Source organism: Equus asinus, chromosome 21 (genome assembly GCF_041296235.1).
Source record: "Equus asinus isolate D_3611 breed Donkey chromosome 21, EquAss-T2T_v2, whole genome shotgun sequence".
Classification (NCBI taxonomy): Eukaryota; Metazoa; Chordata; class Mammalia; order Perissodactyla; family Equidae; genus Equus; species Equus asinus.
The window spans coordinates 60,238,848-60,266,795 of record NC_091810.1 but is presented as its reverse complement, the minus strand read 5'-3'; the positions used below and the strand labels follow the sequence as shown (position 1 = coordinate 60,266,795).

General features: G+C 41.5%; 1 protein-coding gene across 5 annotated transcripts in view; it reads left to right on the top strand.

Moving 5' to 3' along the window:
* Nucleotides 1-266: 266 nt before the first annotated feature.
* Nucleotides 267-27,948, top strand: part of STAC (SH3 and cysteine rich domain) — a 151,387-nt gene continuing 123,705 nt past the window's right edge. For 3 of the 5 annotated variants that reach the window (XM_014845807.3, XM_070492712.1, XM_044754896.2), the window contains exon 1: nt 605-850. In XM_014845807.3, coding sequence (XP_014701293.1) covers nt 740-850 — 111 coding nt within the window. In that variant the 5' untranslated portion in view covers nt 605-739. Of the gene's footprint in view, nt 851-27,948 lie in introns of all 5 variants that reach the window. The other 2 variants (XM_044754895.2, XM_070492713.1) reach the window with 2 other exon arrangements.

Here is a 27,948-nt window from a genome sequence, read left to right as displayed (position 1 = left end):
CAAAGAGGCACAACAAAATGAGGACACAGACACACTGCATTCTCTCTCTGCTTTAGTTCAAAGCTGAATAGGGGAAAGAAGAGTGCCCTCAAGCCAGGGAACCCCACCTCTGGTCCCTCTCTCCGTCACTGAACTCTATAAATAACTTAGCTAAGTCACAGTGTCTCTTATGGTCGCTGTTTCTTAGGGTGCGGAAAGAGGGAGTTGTTGCAGGTGGTCCCTTCTGGTTCTATCATTCACAGGTCTTCTGTTCATTCCGGGTTTGGTCTCAATTGTCGCTATCCCAGCTAAACAATCACCCCCGACCCGGTGCGCTGCGCGCCCAGCCTCCCAGCCGAGCCTCTCGTCGCCGCGGGCCCCCTCCTGCCCTCGCTACTCCCTGCGTTGTCCGCGCAGCCCCGCCCAAGAGCCGCCTCCCGCCTCCCCTTTCTCCGGCGGGCTAGCGAGCCCGAGCCGCTCGTCCACTGTCGGGTGGCAGTCACGACCGTGCGGTGGCCGGCGAGGTGGCCGCAGGCGCGGCGGGGCGGGGCGCGCTTTCCCCCTGCCCACGGGAGTGCCGGGGAGGTGGGCAGGGCCGGGGCGGGGGCGAGGCCGGAGGAGGGCGCGTCGGCGCCTTGGTGAGGATGGGAGTCCCGGGGACCCGGAGCTGAGCGACCCAGCGCACGGCGGGAGGGCGAGCCCGAGGAAGGCGAGCCTCGCTGTTCCTCCGGGAGCCCAACACCGTTCCCGCGCCGCCACGATGATCCCTCCGAGCGGTGCCCGAGAGGACGGCGTGGACGGGCTGCCCAAGGAGGCGGCGAGCGCCGAGCAGCCACCCTCTCCTGCATCCACCAGCAGCCAGGAATCCAAGGTACCGCGCAACTTGCCCCAAGACAACCCAAACTCACTCTCCTTCTCTCCCTGTCTGTCCACCTTTGTTTCCTCCGAACTGGCGCCGGCCCCGGAGGCTGAGACGTGTCCCTACTTCCACCAGGGCTCAAGGACTGTACCTCCCTTGAGACTTGAATGTCCGGCAGGGCTCGCTGCTAGCGATGCTGGACCACGTCGCTGTGGACCAGCCTCCTCGCCCACACAGACCTGAGGCTGTGCGCCGCGCTTTACCTGCGAGCACACGCAATTCACGTTGACTCCGGGTTCAGAGATCGCTTCCCCGGGTGGTGGTGGCGGCTTGGTTGTTCTGTGCTTTGAACCTGCTTGTGACCACAGAGCGTGCAGGTATTAGGCGGCTTCTGATGGCTGAGGGACAGACAGCCCAGAGATACTCCTCCAGAAAAGCTAGGGCACTTGCGGGCCAGCAAAGGGCTGTCTGTATTCCAAGGGTCTCAGAGATCCTTTGCTTAACAGGGCTCACCCCTAACTTCAGATACCGCTCATTTCAGGGAAACCAGGCAAAGGGAATTGCCGCGTTCACGGGAAAGTTGATGCTCCTCTGGTGGAAGTTAATATTCCAAGAACTTACGCTTGCTTTTATGAGAGTTACACTAACACATATACACAAAACCAACCCCGCCGCACTTCTCCTGTCGCTGTTACACTTCTTCTGAAACTCTCGTGGGTGCCAGGCACATGTTTGGGAATCTTGGAAGAGGATCAAGTAAAATGGGGCTGCTAGCAGTGAGATGCCAAATGGCATCTCAGCCGGGAGTGAAAATCGTAAGATGGAGTTTGTAGTTATATGGGTTTTGTTTTTTTAAGTACAGGGTTCCTGGCTCTTTATACAGATCTCCTTGTGAGTTCCCCAGGCATCTTTGGAATGCGATTCAGTCCCTGTGTAGGAGTGAAGGAAAGGGGATGCCGGTTTGGAGGGCAGGTCAGATGGGGCAAAGAAAAACCTAGTCCCTGTCTCCCTTCACACACATCCCTGAGAGCCCTTGACAAATCAGCGGGATCAAAATCACAGCTAAGTGGCCCGGCTGTCAGTTTACGTGATGCTGGACACTGTACGTATCCCAGCCTCCAGAAGTTAACCATCAAAGACGGCAATCCAAGACAAAGAGCTTTGCGTTATTTTAATTTCAATTTTTTTCTGATAAGTGTCTGACCTGGGCATGTGGGTCAACTCTTCTTAAACTCAGTTGAAAAGGGAGACAAAGTGTTCTACTTTCCAGAACACCTGTGAGGAATACAGGAGATGACCTAAAGTCCCTTCTGGTACAGTGGAAGGACTGAGTCAATGTTTATCCTTTTTCTTCCTGAGCTAAGGGGATGGGATCCGTCTCAGCACAGATGATCCACTCCAATACACACAGCCCACACACATGTACCACCTCTCTGACTGGAAATTTCTGGGTGTCTCATCATTGTCCATCATTGACCATCAGTCAGCTAAGTGATATGGGTTAGCGGCCGTTTCACAGGTGATCTAGAATACTGTAAATGAATGTAGCTAAACTCGACAGTAAAACTGGTATCAAACTTTTTGAATTGGGCCTGTTGCTCTGCAGTAGGCGTGTTCTGGAAAGGGCTTAGCATTTGGGTATACAGCAATATGGTTCAAACACTCTGTATAGGTTTGCTATTTATAGATATCCTAATGTAAATTCTTTGGCAAAGCAAAAGCTACATATGTAATATCCGTAATTATCCACCGATTTATCTGGCTTATGGTTTTGAATTTGTACGTGTCAATTTTTCGCAAAGTGGTCTACACACCTGAAGTGTGTTTATACATTCCTAAATTTGTTGTCGTGGCTTAGGTGTTCTTAATCAGTGATGATGGGCTATGGGGGGGCCTGTGAACCCCAGGAAACTGAATGCAAAATAGTGTGCCTGATTGTGAATCTTTCTTGGCATAGCATTTGTGACATTCTCAAAAGGGTCCAGGCCCCTCAGAAAGGCTAAACTGCTGGTGTGGTGAACTGTGTTAAGGAGGCAGGATGGCATGAAACAGGAGCAGAGGAAGGCTCTATTCCTTCTACACCAGGAACGCCACATTTGAAAGCTCATTGGCATTTACAAGGATCTTCCACCTGAAGATGGGAGGCTAGTGAGGAAAAATGAGAACAAAGCGTTAGTGGTAGTTCCATGTTACTCTCTTCTGAAGTGGTCTGTTTGTCCAAATACCGTGTAGGGCAAGCATGGCTCAGTCCCCTCTCGGCATTAAACTTTCTCGAGAAGGACTTTTAATATTAATTCTTAAAAAACCTTTTCTCTGGTTATAAGAGTAACAAATACTCTTTGTAGAAATTTGGAAAGTCCAGACAAAAATTAAAGAAAAGAATAAATCACCCATTGATCACAGTCCAGAGGCAACTGCTAGTAACATTTTAATCTATCTCTTACATCTTTTTTCATCTATTTTTATATTTACATAGTTGAGAGAAAAAGGTGAGCATCTACTGAATACTTCCTATATTCAGGCATAGCTTGGCTTTTCACAATAACCCCTTGAGGGAGATTGTGCTATTTATTTCCATTTTAAAGATGGAGAAGCAGAAGCTCAGAAAGGTTAGGTGACTTATCCAAGATCACATAGCTAGTTGTGTGAAACAGCCAGGACAGGGACCCAGGCAGTGCGGCTCTGGAGCCCAAGCTCTCAACCACTGTGCAGCTGTCTCTTGTGTTCGCATATTCTTTTACATCCTCGATCACACAGCGTCCGAACCAAGTATTTTACATGCCAGAAAAGTCATTTGCAACAGTAGTTTGGTCTTCTTGTCTTAAGAAATCTTTGAAAATAAATTGAGCCATATTATCATGTCAAATGATTAAAGACCAATTCTTGTTCAGCTTCTTTGCATTTGATTTTGCAGTTATTTCCCCAAAAGTATATTTAGGGAAGTAATTAAGTGCAATATCACAGAATCATCTGGAAAATGGGACCACAACAAGTCCTCTAGTCCAGAGGATCCATTAGGAGAGGAATGATGATGATTCAACACCCTGAGCACATAGAATGTTTCCAGAAGTCCATTTTCTTTGCAAGTTCTTTGGAATGCTAAATCATAGAATGTTAGAGTTGGAAACATTAGAGATCTATTCAGGGTATTTTTTTTAATTATGGATAATTTTTATTGTGTGAATTTATTTTATTACTGAAAATTTCAATATACACAAAAGTAGGGAAAACAATATTAAAGAACCATCATGTTCCTAATCACCTGGCTTCACCAATTATCGATTCATGGGCCGTCTTGTTTCATCTGTTACTCCACCAGCACTGCCACCGCCCCCCTCCCCATACACACTGGATCATTGTAAAGCAAATTTCAGACATCAGATCACTTCATCCAAGAACATTTCAGATTGCATCTCTAGAAGATAAGGGCTTTTTTTGTAAACGTGACAACAGTCCTATTATGACATATTCCAGGTGTTTTAAATCAAGAGTGAGTATATTCTTTGGAGATTCATGACTGGTCTTTGGAAGATCTGTGCAAAACTAGAACCAGCATTCAAAATTGTACATGTACATGCGTGTGTACATCTTCTGGAGAGAGAATCTGCAGCTTGTATCAATCAATAAACTATCTATAGCTTTCAGAGGCTATTTAAATGTCCTCTTGTTTTCTCTCTTGAGGAAATCGAAGCCCAAAGAGAGACGGTGAGTTGCCTAAGATCACACAGATAGTTATTGGCTCATACACCTAAGAACGCAGTCTTGGACCTAGGACCCAGTACAATTTCCTCAGAGCGAATTCCTGTAAGCACAGCAGTAATGTAGTCTACGTGCTTTTCTTTTTCATAAAATTAGTTGAGTTGAAAGAGTTTGAAAGCCACTGATGAACCTCACCCCTCTATCTTTCCACGCACTATTCCAGAATGACCACAACCTAATTTATTTTCTAAATAAGCCATTTGAATGCTAAGAAAGACTATTGAATACTAAGAAAAATTTCCTATATTTCAGCATCTCTGATTTCAGTGACTGTCTTTTCTCCTACTGACTTATTGACAACAGAGAAACCTTACTAGGGTCTAAAACGAAGGTTTGGTATGGATGCCCTTTTCCATCATTTGTATGACTCAAGGTTACGTTTTGATGATGTGGAGGGCTTATAGGTTTTGATGTCAAATAGAGAAGAGTTCAGATCTCTTCTCATTAGTTGCCACCTCTGTGACTGTGGGCAAGTTGCCTAACCTCTCTGAGCCTCAGCTTCCTAATCTCTAGAATGGGGATGTTAATACCTAGTTGAAGTGGTTTTTATAAGGCCTGAGAATATAAAAAGCATCTGACATATTGTAAGCATAAAATACTGTTTTCTTTCTCTTCCTGCATCAAATTAGATGACTTCTGTCACTAGCCTATCCCAAATGTCATCACTGGAACAATTTCAGTAACCAAAACTGACATTCCGATAATATAACTGAGTTTTCCTCCCTTTGGACTCTGCGTTGTGCTGTTGACTACAGTGAGATTTCACCTTAGCTATTTTGCATCCCCAAGAAAATAAGCCATAGACTCACCAGCATGTGACTTCAATTTCAAAAGGCTGATATAAGCACCCAATGCCCGAGTGGAGCCATGGACCAAGATGCCCCTTCATTCCTGCATGGCCCACTTTGAACCTGGGCCACCATCCAATCGAGGGAGAAGAAATCTCTAATCATGAGTACATACTCTGCATCTTCCAAAAAGACTTCTGTGGCAACAATCAGCAACTATTTATCGGGGGCCTATTTTGTGCCCAGCACATGCCATACATATGGATCAGGAATTTAACTTCTACAGCGGAGAAGGTGAAAGAAAATGTAACCTTGGCTTTGCATTCACATCGCCTTGGGAGTCCAGGCCATAGACTAGATCTACCAAATTGAAGTCTCTGAGTGAAGGTCCCAGGTATCAGTATTTTCTTAAAGCCTCCTTAGCGATTTCATTGTGCAGCTGAGTTCCAGAAACACTGCTCTAGACTGTAAGGATTGAAGAATGTCAAAGAAAGCAAGAGTCTTCCCCTTCCAACAAAGGTACTTGAAGGAATCATTTGTATTTACTCTGTCTTCTGCTTCACTTCTCATTTCCACTTCAATCCAAAGAAATGGCTCTGGCAAAGTTGACCTGCTTTTATCCTCCACGCTGCCCAAAAATCTTGAGCTTTACTCCATTCCTGCTGGATTTACGAGGTTGATTATGCCCTCATTAAGTTATTTTCATGAGTATAAAAGTAATAGCTACCTCATATAGAAAACTGGAAAACACAGAAAAATATAAAGGAAAAAATTCACTTATCACACCAGCACCTAGAGATAAGAATTATTAAAGTTTTTGTTGTATTTCTTTCATATACGTTTCCATTTTTACACACATACCTACTTGAAACAAAATTGGAAAAGTGTATACATAAATATGCATTGTGCTTTTTCTCTCACTAATGTTATACATAAACAGTTTTATCATACTCTTAGATAATCAATAATGTGAATATTAAAGATGGCATAATATTCTATTTCATTGTTATACCACATCTGTTTTATCAATTCCTTCTGATTGCATGTTTAGGTTCTTTCTTGGATTTCACACACTTAAAAATATTAAAATGTGCATCCTGATATGTAAACATATTAATATACCTCTGCTTACTTTCCTGGGAAGTAGAGCTGGTAGGTCTGGATATAGACACCTCTAAGGTCTTTTATTCTCACTGACACAGTGCCCTCAAGAAAGGTCATGTCACAGTTTCTTTTTCTAAGTAAACTTTTTATTGAAGTATGACTTCATACTAAAAACTGCACACATTATGAATTAGAACTTAATGAATTTTCAAAAAATAAACTTTTGATTTGTGTAAAACCACCACATAAACCAAGAAATAAAATATTAGCAATACCCCAGAATCTCCCTCATACCCCTTTCTGCCACTGTCCTCCTGAAAGGTAAACAATATTCTGACTTCTAACAACGTAAGTTAATTTCACTTATTTTTGAACTTCATATAAATGGAATCATACAGGGTGTACTCTTTCATTCCTGGCCTCTTTCACTTAGCATTATGTTGTGAGATTCATCTATGCCCGTACATGTAGCAATAGTTTTCATTTTCATTGCTGTGTAGCATTCCACTGTAGGAACAGACCACACTTCATCCACTCTATGGATGATGGAACTTTTGATTGTTTCTTGGTTTTGGCCGCTTTAAGCAGGGCTGCTATGATCATTCTTGTACATATCCTTTGTGGCACATGTGAAGACTTCTTTTGGGTGTATATCTGGGAGCTACGTTGCTGGGTTGTAGAGTATGCACATGTTCAGCTTTCTTAGATATTGTCAACTTTCCAATGTAGCTGTATCAATTCATATTCCCACTAGTAATGTATAAGAGTTGTATCTGCTTCTCATCTTACCAACACTTAGCGTTGTCTGTCTTTCTCATTTTAGCCATTCTCATAGGCGATTAGTGGTATTGCCCTGTGACCTGAACTTGCATTTTCCCAATGGCCAATGAATTTTGAAGATTTTATGCTTATTGTCATTTGAATATCCTCTTTTGTGAAGTAGTTGTTCAGGTCTTTTGTCTATTTTTCTTTTAGGCTATCTGTCTTCTTTTTAATTTGTAGGAATGCTTTACATGTTCTGGATACAAGCGCTTTGAGATATAAATGTATTGCAAATATCTTCTCCTACTATATGCTTACCTCTTCTCTTCTTAACAGAAATTCTTACTTAATGTAGTCGATTTATGAATTTTCTTCCTTACAGTTGTTTGTACTTTTTGTGTTCTGCTTATGAAATCTTTGCCTACCCCAAAGGTGTGAAGGTACTCTGCTACATTATTTCCTAGAAATATTATTGTTTTTCCTTTCACACGTAGGCTTATAATCCATTTAGAATTGCTTTTTTTGGTATGGTGTGAGGTAGGGGTCAAGATTCATAACTTCACTGTGCTGTCACCTTTGCCGTAAATCAGATGACTATATTTCTGATTTATGTGGAGGTTTCTATTCTGCCCCATTAGTCTGTTTGTGTATCCTTGTACCAATATAGCACTGTCTTAAATGTAGTGGCTTTACTAAAAAGGTCTTGATATTTGGCAGAGTAAGGCTTCCAGCTTTGCTCTTCTTTTTCAAAACTATTTTTGTGATTTTTAACTCCTGGCATTTCCATATGCATTTTAGAAGCAGCTAATCAATTTCCACAAAAACACCTCTAGGATTTTGATTGGGATTCCACTAAACCTATAAATCTATTTGGAGAGGATGGACATGTATATACCATTAGGTTTTCCAATAATCTATCCGACTCCAGAGTATTTGCTTCTGCCAAGTCTCCCAGGGCATCGTTAGCTGAGAACCAAATTTTATGTTACTTTTTCAGTTTCGGAGTTCCAAGGCCAAACTGTGTTGTATACAATTGAGCCCCAAATCTATGTGAAGGCAGATCTATGATTATGATTTCCCATGGAAATATTGATTGGTTGACTGTCCACTTTATGTCTATGCTAAGATTTCTTTTTTGTCAACCCGAGTTGGTAAGAAACCTGTTTCTAGTTTATTCTTTCTTTTTCAGATCTCTGCTCCATATAAGCATCAACATCCAATCCCCCTAGGTAGTTTTTTTATTTATGGTAAAATATACGTAATATAAAATTTACCATTTTAAGCATTTTTAAATGTACAACTCTGTGGCATTAAATACATTCACACTATTGTGCAATGTCACCACCATCCATCTCCAGGACTTTTTCATCCTACCAAACTAAAACTGTGTACCCATTAAACAGAAAGTCCCTATCCCCACTCCCAGCCCCTGCCGACCACCATTCTGCTTTCTATCTCTATGAATTTGACTGCTCTAGGTACCTCATAGAAGAGGAATCATATAATATTTGTCCCTTTGTGACTGGCTTATTTCATTTCACATAAATCTTCAGTGTCCTTCCATGTTGTGGTATGTGTCAGAATTTCCTTCTTTTTTAAGGCTGAATTCTATTCTATCACATGTGGATATCAATTTTATTTATCCATTCATCCATCAATGGACACTTGGGTTGCTTCCACCTTTGGCTATTGTGAATAATGCTGCTGTGAATTTAGGTGTATAAGTATCTGCTCAACTCTCTGCTTCCGTTTATTTTGAGTCTATATCAGAAGTGGATTACTCAATTACATGGTAATTCTATGTTTAATTCTTTGAGGAGTCACCATACTGTTTTGCACAGTGGCTGGACTGTTTTTGATTCCCACCAGCAATGCACAATGGTTCCCATTTCTCCACATCCTCACCAACACTTGTTATTTTCTACTTTTTGTATCCCAATGTGTGTGAAATGGCATTTCATCGTGGTTTTGATTTGTATTTCCCTAATGATTGGTGATGTTGTGCACTGTTTCATATGCTTATTGACCATTTGTATATCTTCTTTCAAGATCCGTCTGTTCAAGGCCTTTGCTCATTTTTTAATCAGGTTATTTGGTTTTTTTGTTGTTGAGGTGTAGTATCATAGCCTTTTAAATGAGAAATTTTGAAGGAGAAAGATGTATTGAACTTTTTTATTGTTTTAATTACATTTATTCACTAGCAAAGAGTTATTTTCACATTTTTTATTATTTATATTTTTCCTTTTCTATTCATGTTCTTATCCATTTTAATAGAGCAGTCATCCTTTTCCTATTGCTTTTTAAGAAAATTCTTTATAAATATTAAAACCATGATCTTTCATATATATTGCTAATGTTTTCTCAGATTGAAATTTCTCTTTCTGTTTTATTACATTTTCAACGTAGATTTCTTTTTCTATGTTGTTAGATGTTTCAAATTTATTTAGCCATGGTTTCTTCTTTTCTTTATATTTAGAAAGGTCTTCCCCGCCCTTGAAGCAAATAAATATTAACCTACACGTTTCTCTAGATCCTTACCATTTACTTTTATCACTTTAGTCCATCTGGAATTTATGTTGTTATATGGTATGGAAGAAATCTAATTCTTCTCCAAATGATTAATAAGTATTTCTAAAACCATTTATGGAATAATTCATTCTTTTTTCACTGATTTGAAATGTTACATTTATTATGTAATAAATGGTAATATGTACTAGATTCTCTTTCGGAGTCATCTGTTACATTCTAATGATTTTGCATTTATTACTATACTGTACTTTGGTATCACTATTATACTGTTTTAATTATTGCAACTTTGTAATAGACTGATCAGTGATAATACAAGTACCCTCCTAGAAGTTTTATTTATTTATTTACCTGCATTCACCTTTTTGTTTTCCCACCACGTTATAAAAATAATATTCTGAAAGTAATTGCATGCACGTTTTAAGACCATTTTAGTGAAATCTTTACAAATAATGAAATTTCTCATCCAAGAACACAGTATATATATATCTTTAGTTGTTGAAATATCTTTTATGCCACTCTTAAGTGCTTGGGAATTTTCTTCAAATATTTCCTGCCCAATTCTCTGTTAGCTATTTCCTGGATATTTTATACTGCTGTTAGTTACTATTTTGAACCATCTCTTTTATATTTTCTAACTGGTGATAGCTGGCATATAGGAAATTTGTTTTTATATTAATTTTGTAATCTGTTCTTTTAGATTCCATTTCTTATTCATTAATAAAGAAATACAGTGTTGCTTACTGTTCAGAGCATGGACTCTGGAGTCAGACACAGCTATGTTCATTTCCCTGAGCCACTTTGGGATGCCACTTAACAAGCTTCCCTGCCCTTCACTTGCCTGAGCTTCACTGTTATTTCTGTAAAGTGGGCATCATAATGCCCTTCTGCAGCGTGGCCATTGGGGTTAAATTATTTAGTGTATGCTAAGTGCTTAACACAGTGCCTGGCACACAGTAAGTGTGCTTAGTAGATTATCATCAAATCTACAATAATAGTGTTGCCTCTCTAACTATAACTCTCTCTTAGGGGGTTGGGGAGTTGTGGAGGAGTAAGGTAAGTAGGGACAGGAGCTTATTGCATTAGAACTCCCAAAATATGGTAAATATTAGTGGAGGTATTGGGCTAGTACCTGACTTATTTAAATGCCATCAGTGTTCTGCTATGAGTGTACGCTGTCTGTAAGTGGGTATTGTACAGTGTTAGTGCTAAGGGGCGGCCTTAGCTCTCTTGTATCTCAAGCCACTCTGGAAGCCACTGCAAATATCCACATTCAGCCTGAGAAACAGAAGATGGTGCTTTGCAAATTCAACTTCAAGACAAATCCGTTTCCACTAAATCACTCCTTAAGACACGCTTCTACACAAATTCCAGACTTCCCACTCATGTTCGCAATTAAACCAAGACAGTCTTTCTTGTGTTAAAGATGGGTAATGTTCTTAGCTTGCTAAGAATTTCCATCAGGAATGGATGTGGAATTGTTTCAAATGACTTTTTGGCAGGAATCAAGGTAATCATGTGATTTTAGCGGGGTTTTTTTGTCCTTTGGCCTCTTTATGTGATGGATTATATTAATAGATAGCCTATTATTAAACTCTTCTTACATTCCTGGAAAAGATCCTACTTGGCCATAGGGATTTTCTTTTAATAAACTGCTGGGTTCTGATTGCCAATACTTTATTATTTTTATATCTATATACATAAGGAGATTGTTCTTTAACTGTCACTTTGCATCCTTGGTGAGATTTTCTTTTTAAGGATATACCAAGTTTTAAAAAATGATTTGGGAAATGTCTGTGGATGTTTGTGTTTGTTTTGGTTTGGTTTTTCTGTGGAACAGTTTATGGAACCCAGATCTCCTCTTTGAGTGTTTGGAAAAAACTGTCCATAATATCTAAACCTAGCACCCATTTAAAATAAATTTTAAAAACATTTTTTCCACTTTTTTATTCTATTATTTTTTTCTAAATGTGCTTGAGTCAGATTTGTTAACTTGTATTTTGCCAGAAACTCATCCATTCCGTTTAAAACCTCCTAACATCTCTGCATGAGTTATTGTAGGACAGCCCTGGGACCTCCCTTCAATCTCGTCCCGGCTTCACTCTCTCTAGCAGGATTCCCATGTGCTTCTATCCTGTGAACACCCCTTTTTGTAGCTCTCTATGTTTGTATGACATTGGCTCCTTAGATCTGGATTGGAATCAGGAGAGTTGTATACCAGTGCTCACATTTCCACCTTACCAAGAGAAAGTATTCCTTGCTCCCTCCTTAAATCTCTCACAATCCTTTGATTGCCTTCCTACAGCTGTAACACTTCCTCTCTGGTCCTGTTGGCTGTCACTCACTTCCTCCTCCACCCATCATTTAACCGTTGGTCTTCCCCAGCATTCTGTTCTCAGCCCTCAGCCCTTCTCACTCTCCATAATCTCCCTGGATCTCTACCGGCACATCTTCCCTATTCTTTTTATCTGATAACTCCTAAATCTGAATCCAACCCAGACATCTCCCATCTGAGCTCCAGACCAATATATCCAGCTGCCTTTTGGACAACCTGTCTTAATGGCCTCCATACATTTTAAAATCAAACTACCCTCAACTAAATTCATTATTCTCGACTCAAATGCCACCCAGTTCCTCTTGTGTGCTCTTCTTCTTGTGTGTTCCTCCACAGACGAGTATCATCCATGGAGTCAATCAATTCAGAACTCCAGAAATCATCCTCGATGACCCCCAGGGGGCCTGAACAAAGAGGTTTTGGCAGAAAGTGGACAGGAGACAAGATGTCTCTTGGCCCCCAGAGAATGCTTCATTTATCTGAAAGTGAAACTTGTACCTGTTTCCTGTTCCTAATGGCCCCCATAGCTGAAGTTTCAGTCAGCATGTTTTCCTCTAATGCGGGAGCGGCTGTGACCACAGCAAGAGAAAGAGCAAAGAGGAGAGATCCAGAACACCCTGGGCTCCCGGGAGTGCCACTGCTTCCAAGCCCTCCAAACTGACGTGAGGGAGGGAGAAAAGAGGCACCCGAGTTCTGTGTCCTCCTGAGAAAACCCCCAAATTCCTGCCCTCTACCTCCAACACTCTCAGTTTTATCAGAACAAGGTAACCTCGAGACCTTGGAAAAGAACCCCATCGCATTCTTTTCCCAATGTCTTTCACCAGAAGAAGATGGCAGAGCCCCCTTCCTCTCCCATTGTTTAATCTCCACATGGGTCTGCACATCTACTAATCCAACCCCATCTGCCACCCTCCCCAGCAATCAGTACCCTCCATCCTACCCTTTGGAATTCACTCTTCAGCAAAATCCTCTCTCCTCCACTTCTTCTCTGAGGTGTCCTTCACTTCTTACTCTGACGCCCAGTCTTTCCCTTGAAGACTTCTCAAGTGGTGACTCTTTTCTCCTTCATCAGGCCTGATTGTTGGGGAGGCACTCTTGCTGCTGCTTCCAGAGTCTTGTCTCTCCTCCCCTAAACCTTGGAGCTTTAAAATCCATGCACTCAGGCTCTTCTACCCACTGCAAACATCAGCAGTCACTTACCAACTCTGGGTGGGTCTCTCTGTTCTTCATGATGGTAGAGCCAGGCTCACTCTCACTCCTTCCAAGACTACTCTTGTCATAATCTTTAGTGATTTTCATATGCTGCAAACAACTCTTCCAAATACCCTGACTTCTTCAGTTCTTAAACTTTTCTCCTCTTCTGATGCTGTCCTCTACACTCTTCTATGTTACCACCCACTTCTGTGACCATTCCCAAGACTTTTTCTGCACAATGATTGCACCATCTCCAGAATCTCCCTTTCAGTCTTCCCATTCTGTTACCACTAGCTGGTATATTTCCATCTACTTCCCTCTAACACCCCTATTCCAATACTATTTCAACCCCACCAGAGCATGAGTCCATTAAACTGGTAAGCTTACCCCCTTTTCTCCATCACTCACCCATTTTAGATTCTCGTGTTCCTTTTTTCTATCATTGTAATTACTCCTTATAATCACCCTGAACTTCCTTGTGCCTCTGTCCTTCGTTCGGAATCACCTAGAGAAACTTCAACTCTGCCTAAAGCCAATTTCCAACCTACTGCCTACCTACACTTCTGGAGAAAATAGAGAAGGCAGATGATAATCAAAGTGAAAAAGATGCATAATATGATTTCAGGCAGAGGTAGAGCTACATAGAAGAGTACAGCGTGGAAAGGGGCAGCGTGAGGAGCTCTTTTACATAGAGAGACCGGGGAAGGATTCCATGAAAAAGTGACTTTTGAGTCAGAGACTGGAACAAAGTAAGGATGTGAGCCTTTTGAAGATTTAGGGTAAGAAGTGAGGGGAGGAGGGGACCAGGCAAAAGCCCTGAGGTGGGAACAAGCTTGCATTTTTGAGGAGCAGCAGGAAATCTGGGGTCCTTATTGCTGAATGAACAAGAAGAAAAATGTCAAGAGGTGAGTCCAGAAAGCTGTGAGTCCAAAAGTGAGATATGTACTATCCAGTACAGTAGCCATTAACCATGTGTAGCTAGTTAAATTTAAATTTAAATTATTTAAAATTAAAAATTCAGTTCTTTAGTCATACTAGCCACATTGCACGTACTTGGTAATCACCTGTGTCTAGTGGTTACTGTATTGGACACCACAGATTATGGAACATTTCCGTCATTACAGAACAGTCTAATGGATAGTTCTGGCTAGATCCTGTGGGAATTAATAGCCATGCCAAGGAATCCAGATTTTGTTCTAAGTTTGAGAGACCACCATTTCAGGAATCCAGAGAAGAAGAGGATCTGTACAGTACATGATTTACATTTTACAAAGATTTCTCTGGCTGCTGTATACAGTGGGACTACGGCATAGTTACTGTGGAAGTAAGGAGGCCAATTAGAAAGCTAGTCATCCACACTAAGAAGAATGATGTGTTAGACCAGGTGTTAGTTAGTGGAAGATGACAAAGTGATAAGTTTTAGGATATATTTTGAAAGTAGAATCAACAAGATTTGCTATGAATGTGTTGTGAGGTGAGAGAGAGAAAGAGAAACCAAGGATGACTCCTAAAGCGTTAATGGGAGAATCAAAAGGGATGTGTATATCAAAACCTTTTATGATCCATGAAGCCCTGTGCAAACGTATATTGGTAGCAGTCATGGTAAATTTCAAGAAGATGGGATGTGAACTTATAGATAACCTTTCAAAGATGGAAACAATGATTGGCTTGATTGAAATTGTACACCAGAAAGTTGAAAAAGCCAGAGGAAAATCTTAGAAGCTGTGCAGAGGGATTTAGATTTGAAGAGTGAGGATAGGAGGAGTCATTAGTGTTGTAATGGTGAAGTGAAAGGTGGATTGGCATGGAGAGAACCTAAAGCCAGGGAGGTGAACAATCCAGTCTTAAGAAAATGACAGAGGGGAAATGCAAAGGAAGAGAAAAGAGAAATCATGAGAGGACTTTCAAAGACAAGTAAGTGTCTGGTTCCTCCACAGAGAGCCATCTTTATAGAGATTGCACAAGGGGTGGAGGCTATGCTCAACCAGGAGGACCCTTATCCAGCCAGAGACCACACAGAGTGAATGGCCAGAATAATTGAATATCAATTCCAAGATCAGAACCAGAAACATGGAGACAGAGAAAGTTCCAAAAGGTGGGATAAGGCAAGAAAGTGTAAGAGCTAATGTTAGCAGTGAAGAAAATATGAAGCAGGACAGAATGAGGCTCAGACGAAGTCATCAGGAATTAAGATTGTGAATTTCACTGCTTTGCTGAAGCTCTTCTCTGCTATGCTACTTGGTCCATGTAGGTTATTGAACAACCTTAGTTATAATGGTCAGTTGTTAGTCATAGTAATCTACATTCACATCTCCTCATGTGACAAGAAGATGGTGACAAAGGCCAGAGTTATCCAACAAGAAAATACTTTGATTTTTGGTTTCCATTAGCATAGACCATCTCTCCACGAAATTAAAGACCAGGTAGGGGTCAAGGAGAAAGACTGGATTGTAATAATTTCCTTTAGTCAGGGAGTCTTTCTGGTAAATAAAAATTATCACTATAATAGAAAAACCTCTCTCATCACAGTTTTGGCAGAAGTCTGTTTCTTTCTCCCTTAATTAATGTTATTTTTAAAGCACAACAGAAGTCCTGACCCTGGAGTTTAATAAGCTTAGAGAGATTTTCCAATTGATTTCCTTTGCTACATTTTTTAGCAGTTATTGAACCAAAGTTTTATCAAGTGGAGTATATATGACTTAGATATACATTCAAAAAGTCAATTATAAATTGGATCTCTGCTCATTGGACAATATTTTCCTACTGAGTTTCATTAAGAAATTTGAGATGAAGTTCCTTGTAAAAATAACAATAAAAACCACATGCTACAAATGCAATAAATTTTCTAAATTAGATTTATGATTAAAAAATACTAGAGATGATTTTCTGATAGTACATTTATTAGTACTATGCGAAATTACTTACAACTTTTTTTCCAGAAACATGTTCTTGGAGTTCCCTATTTTGGGGCAAATGTGTTCTTTTCATCTAAAAAAAGTACAGGGAAATCTTATCAGGCAAAGATGCTCAGGAAAAGAGTCATCCTGGAGAGTCAAGCCTTCTTGATAACAGAGAACATGTCCTTTTATGTTCCAAGCTTTCTCTCTTAGGAATTTTGCTTGCAAATCTTTCTATAATCTGGTCCACATTCCCTTACTTTCAAAAGCAAAATACGTCACATAGAATTTTATTTACGTAGCAGAGTTGCAAATGCTTTGTAAATTTCAAAGCAGTGATATTGTTTTTGTAATTTCCTTTTCTGACTTACCCAAGATCGCCATTTTGAACACCAGTTACTGAGCTTCTTGTGTTTAGGAGAGTTTTTTTCCTTTGCACTACTGACACCACACTACCGTGCTCACTGAGTTCTCGTGTCTGACTCTAACATTTTTCTATCTCTTACCACACAAAGATCATCCCTCTCTCCAGGCTACTTTGAGGCTTCTAACGTGTTTCTTCTAATTTGCTTTTGTATTAAACAATAAATCACCTAACTTGGTGGAATTTCATGTTCCTTAAAACAAAACAGACACTGAACTATCGACTATAAGTAAATAGAGGATTTTTGGTTTTTAGTGTTTTTGTTCTTTGCTTCTTTTTTTATTTAGTGATTGGTCTGGTAGTTCATCAGAATTTTTGCTTCTATTTCTTGGTTCTTGGCTACATTTTCTATAAGTCAGTTGCTGAGTTTCTGATAGGTTTAATATTTCTTAATTCTTGTTTAAAAGGCAAGTGGAGGGGCCTAGCCGGTGGTGCAAAGGTTAAGTTTGCACGTTCTGCTTCGAAACCCCAGGGTTTGCCGGTACGGATCCCGGGTGCAGAACTACGAGCTGTTTGTTGAGCCATGCTGTGTCAGGCATCCCACATATAAAGTGGAGGAAGATGGGCATGAATGTTAGTTCAGGGCCAGTCTTCCTCAGCAAAAAGAGGATTGGCAGCAGATGTTAGCTCAGGGCTAATCTTCCTCAAAAAATTTTTTTTTAATTTAAAAAATCAAAATAAAAGGCAAATTGATAAGCTGAAGTTGCTGGCATGCATTTGTTTAATTAATTTAATTAATTAACTTTTCACTGGCTGCTTAATGTGTTGATCAGTTTGCTAGTGATCATCCCCAATGGACCTCCCCTTCCAATTAACATTTGGAACAATAAATTCCTAAATATAAGGTATCATTATTGTCAAATTCTATAGAGCGGATTTTTTTCTAACTGCTCTATTGGACTCCCTCTCTTCTCCTCAGGTATACAGCCAGTAAGTGAAAATGATCAAAATAAATATTCCATGAATAAGTTGCATGTGGCAAAAAAAGCAAAAGGAAGAAAAATCCAGCTTACAAAATTAAAACATGCAGCTTATGATTCTTCCCATGAATACAGGAAAGAACACGATATAAAATCAGGAGACTCATGTCAGACCACAACTCAACCCACGGAAGCCTCTCAAATATGCAGATTCTTAATCCCTGTGAAAGGGCTTTCTTCCAGAGGGAATAACTTCAATCTGGTTCTGATAACCCAGTGCTCTAGAATTTCATGGATTTTATGAACTTCTCTAAGAAAGCAATATACATTGTTTCATATGTGATTTGTTTGTTTGTTCTTGTGGTTAGAATTATTTTGACAAAGTTCCTTTCACAGACTGCCTATACGGTAACTTTTGCTGACAGCAGGCAGTAAAAAAAAAAAACCTGATACTCTAATTTGTAATAAATCATGGGGTTGAAGATGGGAGGTATTTTAAATTTGTGTATTAGGAGCCAAGAGCAAAATGCTAAGCCATCTAGCTTTATGGCAGGGCCCTCCCTGGTTCTTAATTGGATCTTCACTTGTAAGTTTATCCACAGCCTGGATGGACAGCTGCACACGAGCCTGCATCTCACTCGTCAAGCCCATCCTTCTGGTTCCCAGGCTCTGGACAGCAGCTGTGAGACCAGAGGAGTCCCATGAGGAGGGTAACAGCTGTGACCTCATCCCCCATCAGACAAAGTGTCACCTGCCTGTTTATAAGCTTTATAATAAGCTTATAATAAGACCATACTAGTACCATCTATGAAGATATGTTAAAAATAAAGAAAGGAAGAAAGGAAGGGAGGGAGGGAAAGAAGGAAGAGAGAGAAACAGAGTCCCCGTCATCAAACCCTATAGGACCAACTTTGAGGAAGCCTGCTTCCAACATATAAAGTTGCTCTAGCTACAGAAGGTGCTGAATTTATATTTTTATTATTCCTTTATCCCTCACCCAAGGTTGGGGTCTCTAGAAGTAGATCCTGAGGTTCAGAAGCATGTAATTTATTGAGGGTGTGCTCGCACGAGAAACCTACAAGGAGGAAGGGAGTAGAACAGGACAGGAGAAGGAGCTGCACAAGAGACCAGCAACGTGGTCTCAGATAGTCTTGGCCTGACCCACAGGGGGCCCCTGGAGCACAGACTGCACCACAGAGTTGTCCCTGCCTGGGGCCATATGGCAGGACTGATTACTCTGTATCAGTCTTTGGCCCCAGAGGTGGGGGAGGGGGCAGGTTTTGCATAATCTCTCAAGGGAGACAGTTCCCATTAGCTGTTGGCAGTTCTCTGAAGGAAGAGCAATCTGTACACCAAAGCAGCTGGGTGATGCGTGCCAGGGCCCCAGTAGAGAGGATCTGGGCAGCACCAACAGCACCCACTACCTTGGGTTTCTACCTGTACCACTCAGACACAGCAGTCGTTTCCCTTTTCCATGCTCTACCATTAGGAATTTTGCTAAAATTTTTGGTCCAAAAACAAGTGCTACATTTGAAAAAAGTTTGATAGACACCTGAGGAAAGCATATAAGAGCTGTTGGCATGCGAACTGGCTGCTTAGCCCTACCGGAGCCCATATGCTCTAGCAGGAGAGTACACTAGGGATCTTGGTGGGGGGAGGGCACTGGCGCATTCTACACTTCTGCCACCAAAAAACAACATTTTACAGAGAGGAGTGGTACTTGGTGAGATTTCAGCTGGCCAATTTAAAGTGCAGAAATGGCTGGAGGACAGGTGGCCCAGCTGCCTTGCTCCTCCTTAGTGATCTGTCCTCTACCGTGGCCGTCCTCTAACCTCAGAATAATTGGACCCATGAGAAAACTGCTGCTATGGGGTAACTAACTCAGGACTCCTGGGAAGACACCACGCTGGGTTGGCCCAGCGTTGCTCCTTGCCACTCCCCTGCCTCCTTCCCAAGCTGTGGATTTGGGTAAACTCGACTTCATATGCATCAAGTTTGATCATAACTTGCTCAAACCTCCGAACAAACTTTTATGTCCATCTTGAAGCAACCGGGAAATCAAGCTTCTAAAAATGTTGTTGTCCCTACATTTTAGAGTCATGTTGGCTTGTGAAATCAGTCTGTCCTCTCTGGAAGTAAAGGAACAGATGACCAACTGAAGCTTCCTGAAGGAGGCAGGGGAAGCTCCCAGCCACGCTGTTCCTTGGCAGGGATTTCACATTCAAGGACACTCCCTAGTCCATGCACAGAGTGAGCCTGCCTCTCCCAGCGTATTCCTGGAGGTTTTCTTGTGCTCAAAAAATGCTCATGATTCTAAAAGTCATTAACAACAAGGCAGTAAGTTGCATCACTTCCAGAACCTTGCAGAGAGCTACCTTAAAGACCTGGATAGAAAATAGCAAGTGTGTCAAATTGGAGCTATAGTTAGACCTGCTGCAGGGGACCCAAGGAAGCCGGCACTGGTTGCTTTAAGAAGTTGAATAGAAATGACTCTGGGAGAGCCGCAGCCACAGACAGGCCTAGGATTCCACAGCTGCTGCCTTCAGGCACCTGGGAACCCACTTCCTCTCTGTCTACAGGGAGGACAGAAATATGGATTCTTCCGTGGATTTTGTCACAGCAGGCAGAGCCAGCTACGTAATTTACGGAGTCTAGTGCAAAATGAAAACAGGAGGACCTTGCTTAAACATTATTAAGAATTGCAAGAGAAAAATAGCAGAGAACTGAAGCAAATGCAGGGCCCTTCTAAGTGCAGGGCGCTGTGCTGCCACACACAGGTCGGGCGTCCCTGAGGCCGGCCCTGCAGTGTGATCCCCACAGCAGTTTGGCAGAACAAGAGAAGGGAAGGGGGGAGGGGCCGGACCTTTCCCTAGGACTTTCTGTGCGGGGTGATCTGGGTACATCATTTCATCTAATCCTCATTTGACAGATGAGGAAACTGCAGACTCCCAGGCTCAGGAAAATGAAGAGGCCCTCCTGGGGGCACGTGGCTGATCTGGGTCTACACTGAAATTCCTCTCCATCTCTTCTTCCAAGTCCCTGTTTATTTGTTTGTGTTACCTTTTGCACATCCACATTCCTAAAGCAGTAACGACTTGCAGGGAAAGCACATCTGTTTTCAAATTTTATTCCCTATAAGGCCAAAGAAAGAGTGAGCATTCATAAAAATTTTTTTAATAAATAAAAGAATTAATAAATGGTCTAGATCCTACTTCAATAACAACAGCAACAATAATAATAACAGTGGAAATGCAAGAACAGAAGAGGAAGGAAAGGAGGAGAGTGGTGGGGGGAAGAGTCAGAGAGTGGAGAAGGAGGACGGGAAGGAGGAGGAAAGCCAGTGTATGCTGCCCAGTCACTACATACCGTTTTCCTTGCCTTGTTTAATCCTCACAGCAATCTTCTCCAACAGACCTTGTCTTTCTGCCCACTTTACAGAGGTGGAGCCGGAAGCTCACAGCAGTTGGTACCTGGCCCGAGCCCTCCCACCCACAGCCCCCAGTCTGTGTGCAGCTGAAGCTAGATGCTGAAGGCTGCTCGTTCCTGCTCCTCTGTGAGGAAAGCAATGCAGGCTGTGCTTCCCATGTCAGGGAGGGTCTCACAGGCCGTTGAGTGCACATATGACATCCCCCTCCAGGGAGGCACAGTGAAATACCTTTAGCACAAATAGTAACAGCAGGTGCCATTTACTGAGTCCCTGCTTACTGATTGCCTGCTCTTCACTCAGGCACTTCAAATCCTCTTCTAATCCTTCCAACAACCCCTTCGCAGTAGGGTAATATTCCATCCAAATAATAGGTGAGCAAACTGAGGCCGAGAGGGTAACTTGTCCAGGCGAATGGTCAGCCCTGCTTTAAAGATCCTTAAAGCCTCATCATTCAGAATCCAGACCTGGTATAGGTATTTAATTGCCTTCCTCGCAAAATTCCCATTGATATAACTGAAAATATTTGTTGAAAGATTACATCAAAACAAGATGGGAACACAAGAAAAGATACCATCAATGAGTCAGAATTTGTGAGGAAATTGTGGAAGATTTGAAGCAGAGAGCATTGAAGTATGGGAGAAACCAGATGCGAGAAAACTGTTGTCCAAAGCAGGTTGTGGACTTAGTAGTTACAGACAGGAGAGCCAGTGTTCCCAGCGGAGCTCCAGAGATGCCCAAGCTAAGAGTTAGCAGATGCAAAGAGCAAGGGTGGCCTCAGCACTTACCCAGGCGAGTGGTCAAGCGCTGCCCACAGTACAGAGGTCTTGTCATTCCTCCTCATTCCCCAAGGATACAAAGAGCTGGAAGCACAGGGTCCTGCCTGAGGCTAACACCTCAGGATATGTGTCTAAACAACCTAAAGCATTAGCCTAGGAAGTCACCCAGAATGGATTCAGGGGCCAGACAGAAGAACAGAGACCAAGATAATTCCAGACTTCAAAAATCGTAACTACAAGAAAATAATAAACAGCTTTAACCAGGAATAAAATACATTACTGCACTCAAATCTCAAAATAAAACCCTCCGTACTTTGGCAGTTGTGACAGTCTCCATTCTGCCTGCTGCGTCCTCACCCACATATCCTCGAGCCCAGGCTGCCTGCCAGCCCTCCCAACTGAGGTGGATTCAGGGGTGGTTCTACATAGAGCCTCAGCCGCAGCGGAAACTCACCTCAGCTGCCTATATCATCGAGCTAGTTCTTCACCCATAAATTGAAACAGACAACGGAAGCATGAATGAGAAGGACCGGTGTGCACAAACCATGTAAACTAGCCCAGAGAAATGAGAGAACACAATGGTTAGGACTACATTTAAAAACTTTATAATGGTATCTTCAGAGAGATTCAAGAAGTTTTGTGACCATATCAAAATAACTGGTTTCTGTTTTTTTTAAAAAAGGGACAATCAATCCATAGGAATGAATTTTTGCAAAAATAAGACTTAAAAAACCATCAATGCAAGGCCTGAAAAGTAGAATGAATGAATCTGAAGACTGATTCAGTAAAATGGAAAAGATATAGCAAAGGAAGGGAAATTTATAAGAGAAAGATCTGGAGATATTGAAAGTAGAAACAGGAGGACAACCAGTCATCTCCAGTAGAAGAGAACAGCTAAAATGGAGGTGAGGAGATAATTAAAAAAAAAAATAGAAGAAAATTAAGAAAAAAATTTTTAAATATACAAAGTAAAATGAAGAAAATTAATAAAAGACTAAACAGAAAAAAATTGGATTTATATATTGAAATTGAAAGGCCCCAGAAGTGCTGAGTAAGAAAAGTAAAATATGAGTAAGTGCCAAGTAGTAAAAGCAAACATATGAAAATGATGTGGAAAATAAAATTGAACAAACTGTACATATACAATTAGCAGAATCAAGATGATATTTCTAAACTTCAAGAATAAAGTCCCTAAATGTTTCCAGAAATTATAAAACAGGTGAGAGGAAAAGTCAAGGTCACCATGGCTGCAGATTCTGAGGGAAAAGTATATGCAACCTGGAATCCAGTATCAAGTCAGTAGGATGCCTCTGAAAGAGAAAGTCATCAATACATCTCTCGAAAAAACAGAGATACAAATTAACTCCTGGATAAAACATTCTCAAAGCCATCAGTATATTAAAAAATGAATTTCTCATAACCAAGGAAAATGTACCCCAAAAAAACATAATAAAATGTATGTAATCCCCTACTTTGATAGAAAACAAGAGAAAGTTGCTTTGACTTCACCAATGTAGAATCAATTGGAATTTCTGATTATCAAAAAGATTCCTGATAAGCTAGGATTTATTACTTATTAAGAGTATCCACCAGAAAACAAGCAACCACCCATGCAGCAGTGACTCCTGTCCCCACAGAGTGAGGGACGAGACAAGCACTCTCTTGCGTGTGTTGCTCAACATTGCTCTGGAAGCTCCAGGACGGGAAATAAGCAAGAAGAATAAATATTAGAAATGAAGAGACAGAATTGTCATAATTAGCAGTTGATATGAAAATCTGTCTGTTTAAAATAATCAATTGAAACTCTTAAGACTAATAAGACAATTCTGTATGCTACAAGCTCAAATACAAAACACAAATCCATTCATTTTCTTTACACTAGCGACAACAGTTATAACATATCTAGGAATATCTTTAACAAGAAATATGTATGGCCGATAGGAAGAAACATGCAAACATTATAGAAAAACAAATAAGGAGATCTCAATAAATGGAAAGACATGACCTTTTAGATGAGAAGACTCAATCGTGTAAAGATGTCAATCCACTCTAAATAAACACGTAAACTCAAGGTAATTCCAGTCAGATAACAACAGAATCTGTTTAAAAAATGAAGATTCGCAAGTCCATCCCACCATGCTTCTTGGGGAATTAGTGGCAGGTCACTTAAACTCTCTAAGCCATAGGCTCTTCATTTGTAGTATTGGGGTTGTAAAGAAACCTACTTCAAAAGGTCATTGTGAGAATTAAATGAGTAACACATGAAAAGCACTTAGCACAACGCCCAACCCCTAGCAACACCCACAAATACTCATTTTTATTGTGTTACTCTTATTAAATGTACTTGTGCATGCAAACACACGTATGATAATGTTCATTGCAGCAGTGCTTTCAATAGCAAAAATTAGGATGGCCTCAAATTTCTATCAATATTATAATGATTAAGTACAATACACCCTATCCATAGCATGGAAAAATATTATTAGAATTTGTTATATATGTGTCTATAATCTGACATGGAAAAATCGTCACAGAACAAAATGTGTAGGATAATTCATTTATGTAAAAAGTGTTGAAATAGTAGTTAGGTAGATAGATAAGAGAAATTTTTAAGTAAAAGTATATGTTAGCAAATGCACAGAAATTGTTCTCGAATTATGCACACCAAACTATTCCCAGTTGTGGTTTATGTGTAGGGTACTAAGATTGGTCATAGAAATGGTATAAAGTCATTTTCTTTCTTTATTACAAACACATTTATATTATTTTAATTTTAAAAGATCATATATTACTTGTTTATTTTTAAAACTATGAACTAGAAAAGCCTAGACAGTGTTTTAAGAGTCTAGATGGGCTTCAGGAGATCCTGGTGCCAGGAGAGCAGCTCACGTAGGTCCTTTCCTTCCTTGTATGTCCCTGTCCACGCCCAGCAACACCCACTCTCCTCTCTCGGATCTTAAAACCCCCGTGCATTTAACGGTGACTGCCCTAGTAAAGCCACAGTGCCCACACATCAGGCCCCCAACAGAGAGAATTGCCAGGTCCCCAACTCTGACTGAGGCCCCATCTGGGCCCTCATTGGGGAAACGACCTCATCCCAAGCTGTAGGCCTTACTGCAGTGCCATCCTTGTGTAACCCCAATTGCAAGCCACTCCAGCCACCCGTTCTCCCATCTAGGTTCTCTCCATTCTGATCTGAGCCTGCTATCCCTGACTTACTCTACCAGACTCTCCAAGCCCCCAGCCTTCCTTCCACCATGTCCTCTGAAACCTTGAGGCATGGTAACCATACTCTTAGATTCAGAGGGCCTTCACACTTCCTCCATCTGGTGACTCCCTGAGGCCAGACTTCCCCAAGACACACAGCTTCCTGCAGCCCTCTCCAGTGGAGGCTGCTCCAGGCACTGTACCCTCTTCCTCATGGTCAGAAGATGGAGAAGGGTCCCACCGCCACCCAGAGCTGTCTCTAGGCCATTATTCCACTCTCAGATGTAAAACAGCTTGCTCTTCCAAGGCCTTGCACGATCTAGCCTTTGCCTCCCTCTCAGCCTCATAATTAGTTAATTCTTCAGCCACACATCACGCTCCAGCTATATGAACCACATGTGGTTCCCTGAATCCATCATGTGTTTCTTGCTTCCACATCTTTGCCCTTGCTCTTCCTTCTGACCAGAAGACTCTTTCCCACTTCTCCTACTTCTTGCCCTTTCCACTGGCATGGTCCTAGTAGTTCTTTGAGACACAACTTCATTCAGGAAGCCTTCCTTCTCAACCCTCAGCCCCTCCCCACAGGCAGCCTAGGATAAATGACCTGCTTACATCTGCTTCTCTGCACACAGACTCTGCGATGGAGAATCACATGCAGGGAGTTTACTGTGCTCTTGAGAACAAGCCCTGGAAGGGACTGAAGAAAGCAGAAGTGAGCAGAGGGAGATGTTAAATTTCAGTGCAGTCACAACAAAGACCTCAGCCCATTCCATGGGGAGCTCAGAAGCTACAGTGGCCCATCAGAGTTGTTCCAGACTGAGGAAGGAACTTGGGACCTGTATCCTCACATCCATCAGCCATACCTCTAGGAAGAAGGTATGCCCTTATATGAAATAGATCCCTTCACTGTGAGCCTGCAGCCCCTATGTTGCCATTGCAGAGAGAATGAGACAGGTAATCTGAGCTGTGTACCACAGCTTCCACTGTGGGGCCCTTCTCTGTGCCTCTATGTGCATATTACTCTGCACTTGCCAGGATATGTTATGTGTCAGTCTTCCCCCTGGACCAGGAGTCAGCAAACTACAGCCTGCCAGCCAAATCCAGCCCACTTCCTGTTTTTTTAAATAAAGTTTTATTGGAACACAGCCATGCTCATTCATTTACATATTGTGTATGGCCATTTTCACATCATATCACAGAGTTGAGTAGTTGTGACAGAGACCATATGGCCCTCAAAGCCTAAAATAGTTACTCTCTGGCTCTTTGCAGAAAAAGTTTACCAACCCCTGCTCTATTATCTTATATATCTTTCCATAACTGGTGCCTGGAAATGCAGTTTTGGATGGATGACAAATGAATTCATGTATGAATGAATGAGTCACGTGGACTCATTCATTGATTCTTGGCTCTGCATTCAAAAGCTGTGGTCTTAGGCACGTTGTCTAACCTCTCTAAGTCTCAAGTTCCCCATCAATAAAATGGAATTTATATTACTTTCTTTTCAGGGTTGTAGTAAACATTAAATAAGAAAGCATATATAGATTACTGGCACAATATATACTATATATACTATATATATACTATATGTCCTCTTAAATGAAAGCCATTGGGTCTATTCAGAAAGTTTATGACATTTTAAGGCTGAAAAAGCCTGGAATCCTCCTTCCCTATTTGAGTAGACTAGATGGTAGTGTGCTTGTTTTATAAAAAACAAAAGAAAAACCTTAGCACCTGCCAGAAAACCAAGCCCTTTCCTACTGCATAAATGTGACAGACAGTCCTGATGGTCCTCAGAGGTATCATGCTTTATGTATCTGGCCCAGATTCTAATTAATTGGAGCAAGCCAGATCCCATAAATGAAAAGTGATGTAATTTGGGGGTGACAGCTAATAAGTCATAGCTGTTCAGAATTCTGTTTCATTAGCAGGTACAGCCATGCTGCAGGCCAGCCCCAGGAGACCATCTCCACGACAAGGTTTCCAGAGGGGACAATTCCCATACATTTGATGGGGCTTTTACTGCCTGTATATGAGCAAGCTTGTTAATGCCATTGTATTTAGTTAAGGTAACACTAGCTGTTATGAATCACCAAAGTTTAATGGCTTAACACAAAGAATAAATTTATTTCTCACTCATCCAATAGTCTGAAGTGGGTGTGTTGGTTTCTATTGCTGCATAACAAAATACCACAAATTTAGCAGCTTAAAATAACACATGTTTATTATCTCACAATTTCTGTGGGTCAGGAGTCTGGGTACAGGCCAGTGGGGCTCCTTTGCTTAGCATCTTCCCAGGTTCAAACTGAGGTATCTGCCAGTGCTGCAATCTCATCTGAGGCTTGGAGTACTCTTCTAGGCTCACTGGTTGTCAGAAGAATTCGTTTCCTTGCAGCTGTATGGCTGAGGTCCTCATTTTCTTGCTACTGCAAGCCAGAGATTCTCTCAGTAACTAGAGGCCACCTCAGACCCTTTCCTTGCCACACGGCCTGTCCTCTCACAACATGGAAACTTACTTCTCCAAGGCCAGTGGGGTGGTTTCACACCAGTGTCCTAGGAAGGAGTTTTATACCACATAGTGTAGTAATCCCCGGAGTGACTATTCTGTCACCTTTCTCATAATGTAGCCTACCCAAAGGAGTGACTATCCCAACATCTTCAAGGCCCTGCCCACACTCTAGAGGAGGGGATTATGTACCCTTGATCCCTAAGTCCTTCTTGTTTTCCTCTTCTTCTCCATTCCTCCTCCATCTCCTCCTCCTTTGCCTACCGCTAGTCCAGTCTTTCTCCACCAGGGGTCTCTGCATGTTTAGGAGACGTGATTGGTTCCCTATCACATAGCCATTAACTCCTCTTTCTCCTTTGTAATGAAATGCTAATATTGCTCTGACATTCACCCTTCTCTATATAGCCACGTTCTTCAGGAAACACTTTTCTCAGCCCATGCACCGAAGAAGTAAATCCTGATTGATCTAAGCCATTCATGGTGGTTTC